General features: G+C 47.0%; 1 protein-coding gene across 6 annotated transcripts in view; it reads right to left on the bottom strand.

The window, feature by feature from the left end:
* The window catches only part of evi5b (ecotropic viral integration site 5b), a 58,682-nt gene that overhangs the window by 20,829 nt on the left and 25,371 nt on the right, over positions 1 to 12,482 (bottom strand). For 4 of the 6 annotated variants that reach the window (XM_062515619.1, XM_062515621.1, XM_062515622.1 and 1 more), the window contains 10 exons: positions 11,089 to 11,278; positions 7,512 to 7,736; positions 5,930 to 6,004; positions 5,085 to 5,210; positions 4,314 to 4,457; positions 3,579 to 3,668; positions 3,033 to 3,130; positions 2,615 to 2,675; positions 2,261 to 2,314; positions 432 to 464 (listed from right to left, as the gene is read on the bottom strand). In XM_062515619.1, the coding sequence (XP_062371603.1) occupies positions 432 to 464; positions 2,261 to 2,314; positions 2,615 to 2,675; positions 3,033 to 3,130; positions 3,579 to 3,668; positions 4,314 to 4,457; positions 5,085 to 5,210; positions 5,930 to 6,004; positions 7,512 to 7,736; positions 11,089 to 11,278 (1,096 nt within the window). The remainder of the gene's footprint in view (positions 1 to 431; positions 465 to 2,260; positions 2,315 to 2,614; positions 2,676 to 3,032; positions 3,131 to 3,578; positions 3,669 to 4,313; positions 4,458 to 5,084; positions 5,211 to 5,929; positions 6,005 to 7,511; positions 7,737 to 11,088; positions 11,279 to 12,482) is intronic. The other 2 variants (XM_062515620.1, XM_062515623.1) reach the window with 1 other exon arrangement.

Genomic DNA, 12,482 nt, shown 5'->3' with positions numbered 1-12,482 from the left:
CTTCGGAGTACAAGTGTGAAACAGGCCATTCTCATCTTGCTTGCTTGCTTAAGCCTTTTCTTGCCTCCTGGCAGCAGAAAAAAGCCTCTTTGGGGGGCAGTTGCCGATTTGGATCGGGTTAGATTTCATGCATCCAAATTTGGGGCATGCAGTTATTGGACTTGGCATAGTGAGCTGGTGGTTTGGTGCGTAAAATCTCACTGCCCTCCACTCCCAAGTGTGTGGAGCCACATGGCAACTCGCCGAATGATTTGCAAGCCAGTACGTATCCTCTGTGATTTCTTTCTTTTTTAAAACTTAGTGTCTATGGGCATGCAGAGTTGAAGCGAGCAACAGAACACAGATAAAACCAAGGGAAGAAAAATAAAAGATAGCGAAAGGTTAGATTAGCTGAGGTTGAGAGAGTGAGGTGAAAAAAAAGAGATTTATACCTGGATCAATCTATCTGCCAAGGAAGCGCTCTCCTAAAAAAAACACAGAGGAAGGAGAAACACACAGAAGAGAGCACAAAAGAGAGAGGAAGAAAAAGCATACAGACACTTCTTTAAAAAGGAAAAGATAACAAAACAAAGACAACAAACAACAACAGACTTTCATTTATTTGACAGAAAAAAAAAGAGTAACAGCAGTTAAGTTCCTTTCTCTACCCCTCCTCTGTCTTAATTTGGTTTGACCCCGTCGCCCAAGAGGCAAACGCAATCTCGAGAAGAGGACGGAAATTTCAAACTGTCAAGATGAGGGGGAGTAGATAAAGGAACCAGCCCTAAGAGAATGACTGGACGGAACAGCAAGGTATACACAAGTGTGTGTGTGTGCGTGAGCGAGAGGGTGCAGCAGTGACTTTGCGGAAAAGGAGCTTAAATAATGTGTGACTGCGTGCTGGTGAGAAGTGGCAAAGCACAGGAAAACAACAGACAAAGGAGGGAAAGAAAGAAGGGGTGAGAGATCGGCGATTACAATGGTAAGTTATAGAGATAGAGGAGTTACAAAGTAGCAGATGCCTCAGGAGGCAATGGGGTTTCAGGTGCCACGCTTGCTGTAATCGAGGGGGAGTTACGTTCTCCAGGGCAACTGTAGTTGTCTTGCCTTTGCAGAAAGATCGGTTCCCCATGCATGCTTGGTTAGTGCATGAGCCATGAAGACACCAGGATGATACGCAGAATGAAAAAAAAGTGTTGTTGTTAGGGAGGAGGGTTGTCGGGGACCAGGAAGCTGCGGTCCATGGCCAGAAGTGAAGCATCATGGGAATGAGATGATGGCGCAGGAGGAGAAGACGGATGTCAGGAGCGCTACCAGGGGAGCGCTCGTCCCTTTTGGTCAGGGAGACGGCGATGCGAGAACAGCCATGCAACGCTCAAGCAACACGTCAGCTCAGCAGCATGCAGAGCATTGATCACATGACTAGCAGGCAGCACAACTTCCTCTTGCTGGGGCGGCCAGCCCTCAGTCCAAGCTCAACAGATGTACCGGGCTCTCACTAGCCAGCTAGCTAGCTCGCAGTCAGTCCCATCAATTGAGAAGAACTTGGACTCAGACCTGCTTTTAGGCGTTGCATTTTAGATGCTGAATGAGCTACTGCCCAGGAACCAAGAATTTGAGTTGGCCCTCAGCATTTGAGCTGAGCAGTCAAACTCAGAGCCACATTTAAATGGTACCTGTCTGTGAAAATGTGCATGCAGAAATCGACAAATCCACACAACCAGGATCTGCTCACACCCACAGTAGCAGTCTACAGCTGACTTCCCTGTCAAACTAAGCATCCAAAGTCACCAGAGCACAAAAAACACAGCTCTAGGATTTTCTGCTCTACCACAAAATGACAATTAATGACACGATACATTTTCTTTACTCATCGTCACAAACACACACACACACACACACACACACACACTCATGTGCACACAGACACACACAGTCAAACACTGAGCAGCTGAGTACCCATGGCATACACCGATGTTCTACACTGAGAGCCTGTGAGCAGAGTGCTGGACGTGAGTGTGATTAACAGGCAAGGCCTGGGCAAGCGTTGACTCGGTCAGGATGAAGATGAGGTAAATGAGGTACAGTGTGTTGCCATGCAGTGGACAGATGGACCCTGATTTTCAATTGACCTCTGTAAATGGAGGTCATTCAACCAAGTGCTCTTGGAAGACTATAATGGAGCCACATGGATTAGAATGAGCAGTTCTCCTCAGTGAACTGAAGCACAGAAGAGCGGAGTCTCTGTTCTCCTCTGCTCCTCCTCTCTGGGTGCACTCACCTTCTCCAGGGTGTCGATCCTCTGCTTCAGGAGCCGGTTCTCAGTTCGCAACCTCTGTGGTGGAGGAGGGAAAACACACCCACACATGAATGGGATTCAACACACACACACACACACACACACACACGATTCTCCACACTTCTGTTTTACAGCTCATTACATTTACCTTATTATACTCAATCATACAAACTACGTGGAAGTCATCCTGAAAAAACATAAGTGATTCTACTCACTGCAGTTAACAACCTTGCTGCAAGGTGTTAAATATTCTCTGAGAAATGAGTTGCATGGTTGTCAGTAGCTTCATTTTAGTCTGGTCTGAATTAAAGTTTTCACATGCTTGCTTAAACGTACCTTAATCTCCACCTGTTCCTCCATCTCCTTAGTTTTGATGGTAGTGTACTCTTTCTCCAACCTGTGGCCAGAATACATAGAAGATGAAAACACAGAACGCAAACAAAGCATCATTAACAATCAAACTACATCCATGTCCTATTCTTGCCTGAACTGGGGCACTTGCTGATATAACACCCAAACAAATAGCTGTAAACAAACAAGCCAGCCACTTGCCTAGCACAAAGAGTCTACAAAATGCACAGCTATACACAGTGAGTGAACATGGCCATTCGCTCCATTTTGTTTTCCTCTTCTTCTTCTTCTTGACTCTTCTAAATCACTGTGTTCAGTTGGACTGAAATTAAAGCCCTGCGTGTGCCAAGTCAGGCTGCTAAATGACAGACAAACGTGCCAAGAGAGAACTGGAGAGACTCACTTCTTCATTTTCTTGGCGTTGTACTTGACTTGGTAAGCAGCTTGGATGACTTTATCAGGGCCACTCTCCAGCTGATGGGGAATGACCTTCTGAAAGTGCTGCAAAACACAGACACGCACGCGCGCACACACACACACGCACACGTAAACGCACACACACACACACACACACACACATATTTAGAAATGAACTATGGAACACCTAGTCAAGTCAAGTTTATTTATATAGCGCATTTCATATACATAGGTAATTCAATGTGTTTTACATAAACAAAGGCAAACAGTAACAGCTAATAAAAGCAGAGAAGGGCAATAGTCAAAGAATAGTTTAAAAAGTAAAGAATAACTTCAGTAGAAATCTTGCACAGCTTTATGATGTAATAGTACCTGCAAATTTGATCATGTGTTATTTGCCCATTTTGGAAAATATAAAGCACCTTAGTAAAATAACCTCCCTAAAAGTACCCTAAAAATACCTAAAAGTACCCTAAAAGTCAAGTTCAACTACAGAGCAGCACACACAATGGAACAACACTGCTATCAGTACCTGTAACATTCCCTCCATGTCCAGCTGGATGAGTTCGGCCTGGTTCATCTGCAGGATAGCCAGACCCACACGGAACACAATCTCCAGACCCTACACACACACACACACACACACACACACACACACACACACACACACACACACACACACACACACACACACACACACACACACACACACACACACACACACACACACACACACACACACACACACACACACACACACACACACACACACACACACACACACACACAGTACGTCAAAGGCCTAGAATTGGACCAAGTCTGCTACAGTAGCATCAACTGTCCAGCAGAGGGCAGTAGTAGCTCATTGCCAAGTCTCAGCCAAACAGCTGAGGTGTGGGAAGAGCTTAATGACAGACCTACAAGCTTCCAAGCATGTATATTGAGGATGCCAGCAGCAGACAATATATATATAATGCGATTATCAAACATAAAGGAAGTATACCAGATGTATCTCAAGAGCCTCTGCATGTATACCCATGAGCATGTCAGAGAGCTTTTTGTAGTTGAGCATGTTAGCATCTGTGTTTAAAGGATCCTTCACAAGCAAGTGTGGATAATAGGCACTGGTTTAGATACATGGCCCATTACAGTGGCGCCAAAACATGTATGCAGAGACTATTTGCTTTAAGTGTGTGTGTATGTATGCATATGTGTATGTATGTATGTGTGTATGTGTACATGTGGGTGTGATGCATGTGTATCGCACCTCACACATGAAGATGTCGAATATCCTGGTGGCGACGGGCAGGGGGAAGGAGGTGAGGAAGATGGTGAGGAACCAGGAGGAGGCGTACATGGAGGTGTGGAAGCTCTGGGCCTGGAAGTGCACATGAAGCTCCGGGAGGTGCTCCTGAGGAGGGGTAAAGACCACACACACACACACACACACACACACACACACACACACACACACACACACACACGAGAGAGAGAGTGTGAGACCAGGAGGGGGAGGAGGAGATAAAACAGATGGATATGGACCCAAATAGAAAGACAGGAGGGGTTGAGATTAAGTCAAGAAAGAGCAAGAAGGGGAGTGTGTGTAGAGAGAGGGTCAGGGGTGGTGAGTGAGTGGAATGGACAGGTACTGGGGTGAAACAGAGAACAAAGGCACAGACGATTTGAGACCGAATGCAGAGAGAAGAAGAGGAAGCAGAGACACTTTTCAGTTTCAGTGCTTATTGAGCGTGACTCCTGGTCTGTTATTCTCGGGCATCGTTTGCATGGCATCTGTATTTTGCTGAGGCAACCACCACAAGTCCCACACCACAAAACAGGATCTCTGCAGCTTTACAGTTGCCTGGGTTCAGTGACACAGGAGGACACGAGCCAGAGAGAGAGAGAGAGAGAGAGAGAGAGAGAGAGAGAGAGAGAGAGAGAGAGAGAGAGAGAGAGAGAGAGAGAGAGAGAGAGAGAGAGAGAGAGAGAGAGAGAGAGAGAGAGAGAGAGAGAGAGTGAGACTTGGGGAAGTTCTTACTTGGATCATGCACTCAAACTGGTACATGCAGAGGCCCAGCTCTGCCATGCTGGGCTTGAAGAGCTCCCTCAGCCTGTAGTCCTGCATCAGCTTCACAAACACACAGAAGGCCTCCTCCTCTGGCATCTGTGAACACATGTACACATTTAGCATAGTGCAGCATATTAAACCACCACGCCCCAAATAAAAGTGTTATGGTAGAACTAATGGTAGAAACACAGGCCACAGGCTTACTGTCTGAAAGTAGAGTATGTACTCTCCCTGAAAATCACCGATTCATAGTGCTGAATACAACAGCATCAGGCCTGTATTAACACCCTCACCCTACTTCTCTCTCACTCACACGGTGAAAGCTTTTTCACCATCCCCACAGTACACTCAAGCACACCACCACCCTCAGTTAAACGACTACAAAAAAACCCCCAACGAAAACATCTGGGCACCATCATGCACCACAGACCACTATGACCTTCTACAGATACACACACCAACCAAGGATGTTAAAATGAAGTAGCTAATAGCGCTTTTCAGTAAACAATGAAAAAACAACAATTGACTCCATACTTATTTCTCTGTGCTCAGACGTGCCTGGTTGAGCCCATCTCTGTATTTGCATTCCAATTACTACGGAGGTGTTTGATCAGCTGTCAGAGAGTTACTGTTTATTTGCTTGTTTAGTTGTGTGACTTTTTGTGTGTTGGTGTGTGTATTTGTGTATCAGGCAGGGGGCTGTGTGCATATGTGTCCTTGTGTACCTGCCTGCCCTTTTTGTCTCCCCAGCTGAGTGTGAGTGTGTGCGTGTGTGTGTGTGTGTGTGTGTGTGTGTGTGTGTGTGGCCATGTTACCTGCATGAGCAGCAGACCCACGATGAATGCGCTGCCTTGGCAGTAGCCCACCTCGCGGTCCACCAGAGAGTACGCCTGCAAACAGAGAGTGACAAGAGTGAGTGAGTGGCCAACCAGGCAGCCATGAATTATCCAGAACAAAGCGAGAGGATCATGCACACAGATGTACACACACACACACTTTCTCTCCCCCCCCCCCACATACATACTCTCCAGCTCTTCCATACACGTGTAAAACACACAAACTGCATTGCTGGGAGATGTTTTGAGGTTGAGGTGCAAGTGCAGAGTCAACACTATTAACAAAAGGCCTCAGAACCCCTCCAGGGGACACACTACAGCCCCTTCATTCTCTGCTCCTCCTCCACCGGCCCATGGGGGAGATACTGCTGAGAGATTCCCTAAGTACTTCTCTCCTTCATTTCAATTTACAGCACCAAAACACAGCATGGGTGCTTGAGTTGTGGTTATAGATCCAGAATGAGTCTCAGTGGCTTGGCTTAGGGAGCAGATTGATGTCCAGAGGGCAAATGTGCTCGTGTCATCAACATGAGGAAGCACAGGAGGTTTCAAAAACAAACTTTGGGGAAGCTGAAACTAAAGGCAGATCGTGACGCCAATCCAACCAGCCAACAAGCGCCAAGACTCTTCACACAACAAGAGAAAAGCCATCAACCACACACACACACACTCGAGTCTCTCACCCAAACAAAGCTGTGAAACCCATAAAGCACAGGGTGTTTGGATGAGTGGGAGAGAGGAAAGTCTGCACTTTCACTGCAAAGCATCGAAACGGCGTAGATCAACAGAGAGGATGTTTTTTCTTTCTTTTTTCTGGCGAGTCATGATGAGTGGGTGCGAGGAAGTGGCTGTGCAAACGTGTGAAGCAGGCACAACCAAGTCATATCGCACGGCATTAAATCGTCTGGCAGAACGAAGGGGGTCAAGAACGGCCATAACTGTGAGGCAGCCATATTTCTGCCTGATCTGTGGCTGATCCAGCCTTGATGTGATTTAAACACCTCCAAGGCAGTGGGGGATAAAGCTCCTGTTTGCACAAAAGCCTGGCTAATACCCTCTTGATTTAACATTCTGTCAGAAGCCCTGTCTTTCAATTTGTGCACTAAAAATAACACAAATCCAGCTGATCAAATGCAGGATTAGGCTGTTGTTTATTAGGTACTTTTAGCCCTGTATTTGATCCTTCACTCTGCCATCTCATCCTAATCCACTTCATATCTATTTCTCACTGGCTTCCAAACTGGCGTCTCAAATTCCCTTTTATTTTGGTGCCTAACCCTGCTTCTTCATGTGATCTTACCTCCAGGCAACACTCAATGCACTGCATGTGCATGACTCGAAGTGCATTTAAGTGTCAACAACTGGGTCTGGCAGTGCCAAAACGGATGATCTTGTGCCCCTAAGGACTGGGGTCCTGCATTACTATGTGGCGATGTTACAATACTTAAAACCTTGGCCACTAGATAAACTGGGAAGCCGAGTTGAGAGTTTGTGAGTTCCTTTGGACTAGAAGGAAAGGACCTGGCATCCACATTTTGAGCCTCCGTCACATCCGTCTCACCTTCATGACGTTGAAGAGGACTTCCTGGCCCAGGCTGTCCTTCTCCTTGAAGAACTGGTGCTCGGGGTAGGTGCGGGCGATGTCGCGGCGGATCAGCTTCTCGCAGGGCGACGACATCTTCAGCAGCTCCGAGTACTGGTCCTTGATGGGCATATTCTGGGCACTGCACAGCAGCTGCCACACGATGGCCCGGAAGTGGTGAGGGATGCCCTTACGCACCAGGTCCTGTGATAACACACACACACACACACACACGCACCCTGCTTAGTCTAGATACACATTCCAAAATGAACAAGACTGCACGGTTATTAGCAGCTGGTTGGTTTCCCACTGAAAGAACATGTGGGACAGACACCATAATGTAGGATTAAAAGCCTAATGTTTGCTCTCGAAGTCTGTTTTACACCATGTGAAAATGTGCAGTTCTTCAAATGTGTCCCCAGTTGGGGGTTTCAAAACATCTACAAATGAACTAATCATGGCAAACAAAAATCACACGAATGCAATCCATTCAGATCTGACAGATAATCCCAGAGCTGCCTCTCCCTTTAAACTAATTGACAAGGCACTGTGAATCTGAGCAAAAAAGCCCACTGTATTATGTAAACACCCAAACTCATCATAAGGAGATTGGGTATCCCGGCCTGACCTGCGTAGACCAGCGCCACACAAACATGCTGCAGACAGGCGGCCCGGCCCGTCTGCCGTCCTCTGATCCCAGTTTGACCGCAGGGGCTTCAGTCTGTGCAGGCCATGACGGGGGGGTGTTTTTACAACGGAGCACCTCGGGAATGTGATTTTTTACGCTGCTGGAGTCTAATCTCGGCAGCGATGTCTTCAGCGGAGCCAAATGTTTTCCTTTTGCGGTTTATGTCTGTCGTGACTGCATTAAGCCCTTGCCTGAGCCCAGATCAAGAGTGGCGGAGAAACACAGAGACAGAGACAGAGAGACAGAGAGAGAGAGAGAGAGAGAGAGAGAGAGAGTGTGGGGGTAGTGAAGAGGTGGGGGAACAGGGGTGATGTAAGGAAGGGGAAGTATGAGAGAGAGAGAGTTTACAAAACACGCAGCAAGGGTAAGAGTGCTGGACGCATACAGAATGATGTAGAGAGAGTTCAGATGAAGAGGGTGCTCTAGCAGTGTGTGATGGAGACGCACTGTGGGCCAGCAGAGGGGATCAGGGGTGAGAGTGAGACTCGGATGGAGACTGTGAGGGTGTAATCCAGGGGTTCTCAACCTTTTTTGGCAGGTGACCCTATTTTGATGTCAACAATGACCCCAACCATTCATAACATCTCTGTTGTAACACCCAGTCGAGAGTGGTACATTCATTTTCCCCAAATGTCCTAGTAATTTAATTCGTTTGGATATCTGTGTGCATTGTTTTGTTCCTTTGCTGGGAACATATCCAAGTTAAGTAACTAATCAGATCCTTCGTTTTAATCTGGCTATCATGGGATTTGTAAAATATTTTTTATTTAATGTATGTATATTTTAATATAATGTGCTGATCAGCTGTAAGATCAGTACCTCAGGCGGCCCCATTTGAATTTAAGGCAAGCCCACATGGGGTCCTGAACCCAAGGATGGGGAACGATGGTGTAATCCTTCCTGGCTGGCCCACATGTGTGTGTGTGTGTGTGTGGACATGTGCTTTTTCCCTGGGGCTGGGAGGAGGTCCACTCACCTCTCTGGGTCAACAGGAGGGTGGGACCACAGGCCAGCAGGACCAAAAAGTGCAGCTCTCACTGCTAGAATAACCTGCCTCTCTCACAGTCTTTTCTCGCTTTGCTCATAGCTTCTCTCAAAGCTCTCTCTAACTCTCTAACATAAAAATGTATACGTACACACACACACACACGCACACACACACACACACACAACACACACATGTGCACATGTACACACACACACACACACGCGTGTACATACACACACACACGCGCACAGACATACACATACACACACACACACACACGTACATACACACACACACACACACGCACAGACACACACATAGCTGTAGGCTTAGGATCATATTGCATCTTTCTGAAGCGCGTCACTGGGGATGACGACTCGTGGGGCCCAGAGACGCCCTGGAGGGGAGGCTGATCTCCACAACTCCGAAGACGACGGAGGAAAAATGTCAGTGCTGACATAACAGAAACAATTGCAGCCGAGGCACTTCTTCTACCCTTAACTGCCTCAGGTCAGAGGAAACAAGAATTTAACAACTCGCAGTAGATGTTCTCGTGTGCTCAGCAAGAACAATGTTGTAAAAGGGTCACTGTTTTCTAATCTTCTGCTGACAGTCTTCATAAAAACCTGTCATGACTCAGGCGCAGAGGCACAAAGGGATGCATTCAGGGGGTTCTAGAAGCATTCTAGACAGAGGGGTCTTTTAAGTGAGCTAATAGCTCTTAGAGACTTGGTTTGGTTAAAATACAAACCACCATGAAAGCCAACGCTGACCGTGACCTTTCAAAACAGCATCACATGTGGTACACCCAAACACAGCTGCTTAGCCAGAGAGAATGTGCTCTTACTTCAGGACACTGACCAGAAGTAATCTGCTGCTGAGAAATCATAACAAAAGAAAAAAAAATCATTCATTCGGTACGATTGTAAAAACAACCAACCTTCCATCTGAGACCCATCAAATTAATACAAAACAGTCCTTGAAAGGAATACAGTCCTTCATTGCAAGGTGTTTCTAGTCAGGTGTTGAAAGTACAGAAGGGTAAAAAATCTTGTGTCACTTGTTGTGCTATTGAGCATTTGATAGTGTTTATGTGCTAATTAAGAGGCTCAAATAAATAACAATAGACAAAAAGAAAAATAAACAAACACACAAACAACCTGCAATGTGTGTATGCCACGTAACTCTATATCAGAGTTCTATACACTGATGCTTATGAGTCTTCTGAAATCCCTGCTGGTGTGTCATACTGCGTGTCATTATCTCGGGCGACTCATTTCTAGAATGTGTCTGGGTGTGATGACACATGAAACTCCTCAGCAGAACAACACTCTCCCTCTAGACGGCGAGCTCTTAAATCTTCTGCCCTGGCAGCAGCGAGGCTTGAGCAGTATCAAAGCAGAGGCTCCAGACACTTACAGTGCCGCGGCTAAATATAAACCCTCTCACTGGCGGTTCAAGGACGGCGATGAGGGGTCGGTGAGGGGAACAGCTGCTGCGGTGCTATCTTTGCCGCGAGTTCCTCGGCAGTGACAGAAAACATGGGAGCATTTGCTGGGTTCCACATGATGCCCAAGAGCAAGGCCTCTCAGACAGGGATTAAACCCTGAGGGAGTAGGGCTGGATTTTCAGACGACGGCTTTTCAAAATGCATTTCAGTCTCACTTCCCCTCACTCTACAGATCTCTGTAGTCCCTACTTAATCCAATCATACAACCTGCATGCAATAAGATTTAAAAGTCAAACCTCTCAGGTTGTCCAAATATTGTTATTAAGATGAGCACCATATCACTTTGTAATCCTATTATATTTCTTTATATTTAGATACAAGCTGTACAGACACTGTCAAGCCATCTCTCCTCACTGGAGTGAGCTCTTACTTTCAGCTGTTTCTCCTTCTTCTTGCGGATTTCTTCCCAGTCGTTGACGATGCGGCCCCATAGGATCCAGGAGTCCTCCTCCAAGTGGGACAGGTTTGAGGAGGCAGAGGAGCTGGACACCAGCGAAGAGCCACTGTTCCTCCGTGAGCCATTCACAGAGCGCAGGGACTTACTGTCCGTCTCCAGCAACCTGCCAGGGGACACGAAGAGAAAGGCTCAGTCAATTTCACTCATCCTCCAATTAGTTGTCAATTGTGTTGTTTTAAAACAATATGATAACCTGAAAGCTACCCAATTATTTAATTAAAATGATTAAATGTACCAATTTCGTCATTAAACGGAACTCAATCACCATAAATAATAATAAGAAAAACAAATCATACGATTTTCTGAAACAACAAAAGGCTACTGTCAAACAGTGACGTGAAACATCAGAAACACAGAGAGACAAAAGGTCATGGAACAAAAGCAGCTCACGCAATCAGAGCTGCACATCTGTGACCAGTGCCACGGATGAGAACACATTAGTCATGTGCATGCTCTGCAGTAGTAAACAAAATGTTGAGCTTATCAGAGTTTCCATCCATGCTTTCAAACAATATGAGCTATACTTTGGATCACACCTCAGGGCAAGCACACACGCACACACACACACACACACACACACACACACACATTTATTCCTCTGCATTAGGGTTTTTCCATCACAAGGCAAATGCAGACTCATTGTGCTGGATGGACCTCAGCAGCCCTGGCTCTCCAGCAGTGGGGTTGCGGCTGACCAGAGCACAGAGCAGAGCAGAGCAGAGCAGAGCAGAGCAGAGCAGAGCAGAGCAGAGCAGAGTAGAGCAGAGCAGAGCAGAGAGCAGAGCAGAGCAGAGCAGAGCAGAGTAGAGCAGAGCAGAGCAGAGCAGAGCAGAGCAGAGCAGAGCAGAGCAGACCAGAGCACAGAGCAGAGCAGAGCAGAGCAGAGCAGAGCTGACCAGAGCACAGAGTAGAGCAGAGCAGAGCAGAGCAGAGCAGAGCAGAGCAGAGCTGACCAGAGCACAGAGTAGAGCAGAGCAGAGCAGAGCAGAGCAGAGCAGAGCAGAGCAGAGCAGAGCTGACCAGAGCACAGAGTAGAGCAGAGCAGAGAGCAGAGCAGAGCAGAGCAGAGCAGAGCAGAGCAGAGCAGAGGCAGCCTGAGGTCTGCAGAAAAAGGCTGCTTCCTTCCCAGCAAACAATCCATAGTGAGCCAGGACAGTGCCACCCTCCAGAGCCAGCCTCCAGCAAAGGTGGCAGGACGAATGTGGGGCGAGGCTTTTAAAGTGATGGGGACGATGGCAGCCGGTGAGGAGTGAGGAGTGATGGCATCTAAATGGCTCTACCTCCACAGTCTTCCGTCCCCCTGCACT

This window comes from Sardina pilchardus, chromosome 15 (genome assembly GCF_963854185.1).
Source record: "Sardina pilchardus chromosome 15, fSarPil1.1, whole genome shotgun sequence".
Taxonomy (NCBI): domain Eukaryota; kingdom Metazoa; phylum Chordata; class Actinopteri; order Clupeiformes; family Clupeidae; genus Sardina; species Sardina pilchardus.
This window is presented reverse-complemented; position numbering and strand designations above follow the sequence as displayed.